General features: G+C 35.5%; 1 protein-coding gene across 1 annotated transcript in view; it reads right to left on the reverse strand.

Annotated features, from left to right (window-relative positions):
* Positions 1-105: 105 nt before the first annotated feature.
* LOC106683287 (uncharacterized) overlaps positions 106-318 on the reverse strand; it is an 18525-nt gene continuing 18312 nt past the window's right edge. Inside the window, exon 7 of the mRNA XM_067052913.1 lies at positions 106-281. Within this exon, the coding sequence (XP_066909014.1) occupies positions 261-281 (21 nt within the window). The 3' untranslated portion in view covers positions 106-260. The remainder of the gene's footprint in view (positions 282-318) is intronic.

Here is a 318-nt window from a genome sequence, read left to right on the forward strand (position 1 = left end):
CACAATGGGGACAATGGCTACAGCTTGACCTATCTTCGGGTGTGACACATCCCGGTACGATAAGGGCAGGTGTGTGGAGTAGGTCCTGCTACAATCATCCCACTCTTCATTGGCAATTTGAATTTTATTTATTTATCATATTACAAATATAGATTGATTAAAAATCAGTATTCGATTCATTAACAAAATCACAATGAAGTAATACTGCATCAGTTCATAACATCTGCTACTAAGAAACAGACTGAAGATTAGTGAACTTTTCAATCGAGAGGCAATCCAACCTGCAATAAATATAAATAAAATAGAATCTCAGATTGA

Source organism: Halyomorpha halys, unplaced genomic scaffold (assembly GCF_000696795.3).
Source record: "Halyomorpha halys isolate HHAL.00 unplaced genomic scaffold, Hhal_1.1 Scaffold476.1, whole genome shotgun sequence".
In the NCBI taxonomy this organism is placed as follows: domain Eukaryota; kingdom Metazoa; phylum Arthropoda; class Insecta; order Hemiptera; family Pentatomidae; genus Halyomorpha; species Halyomorpha halys.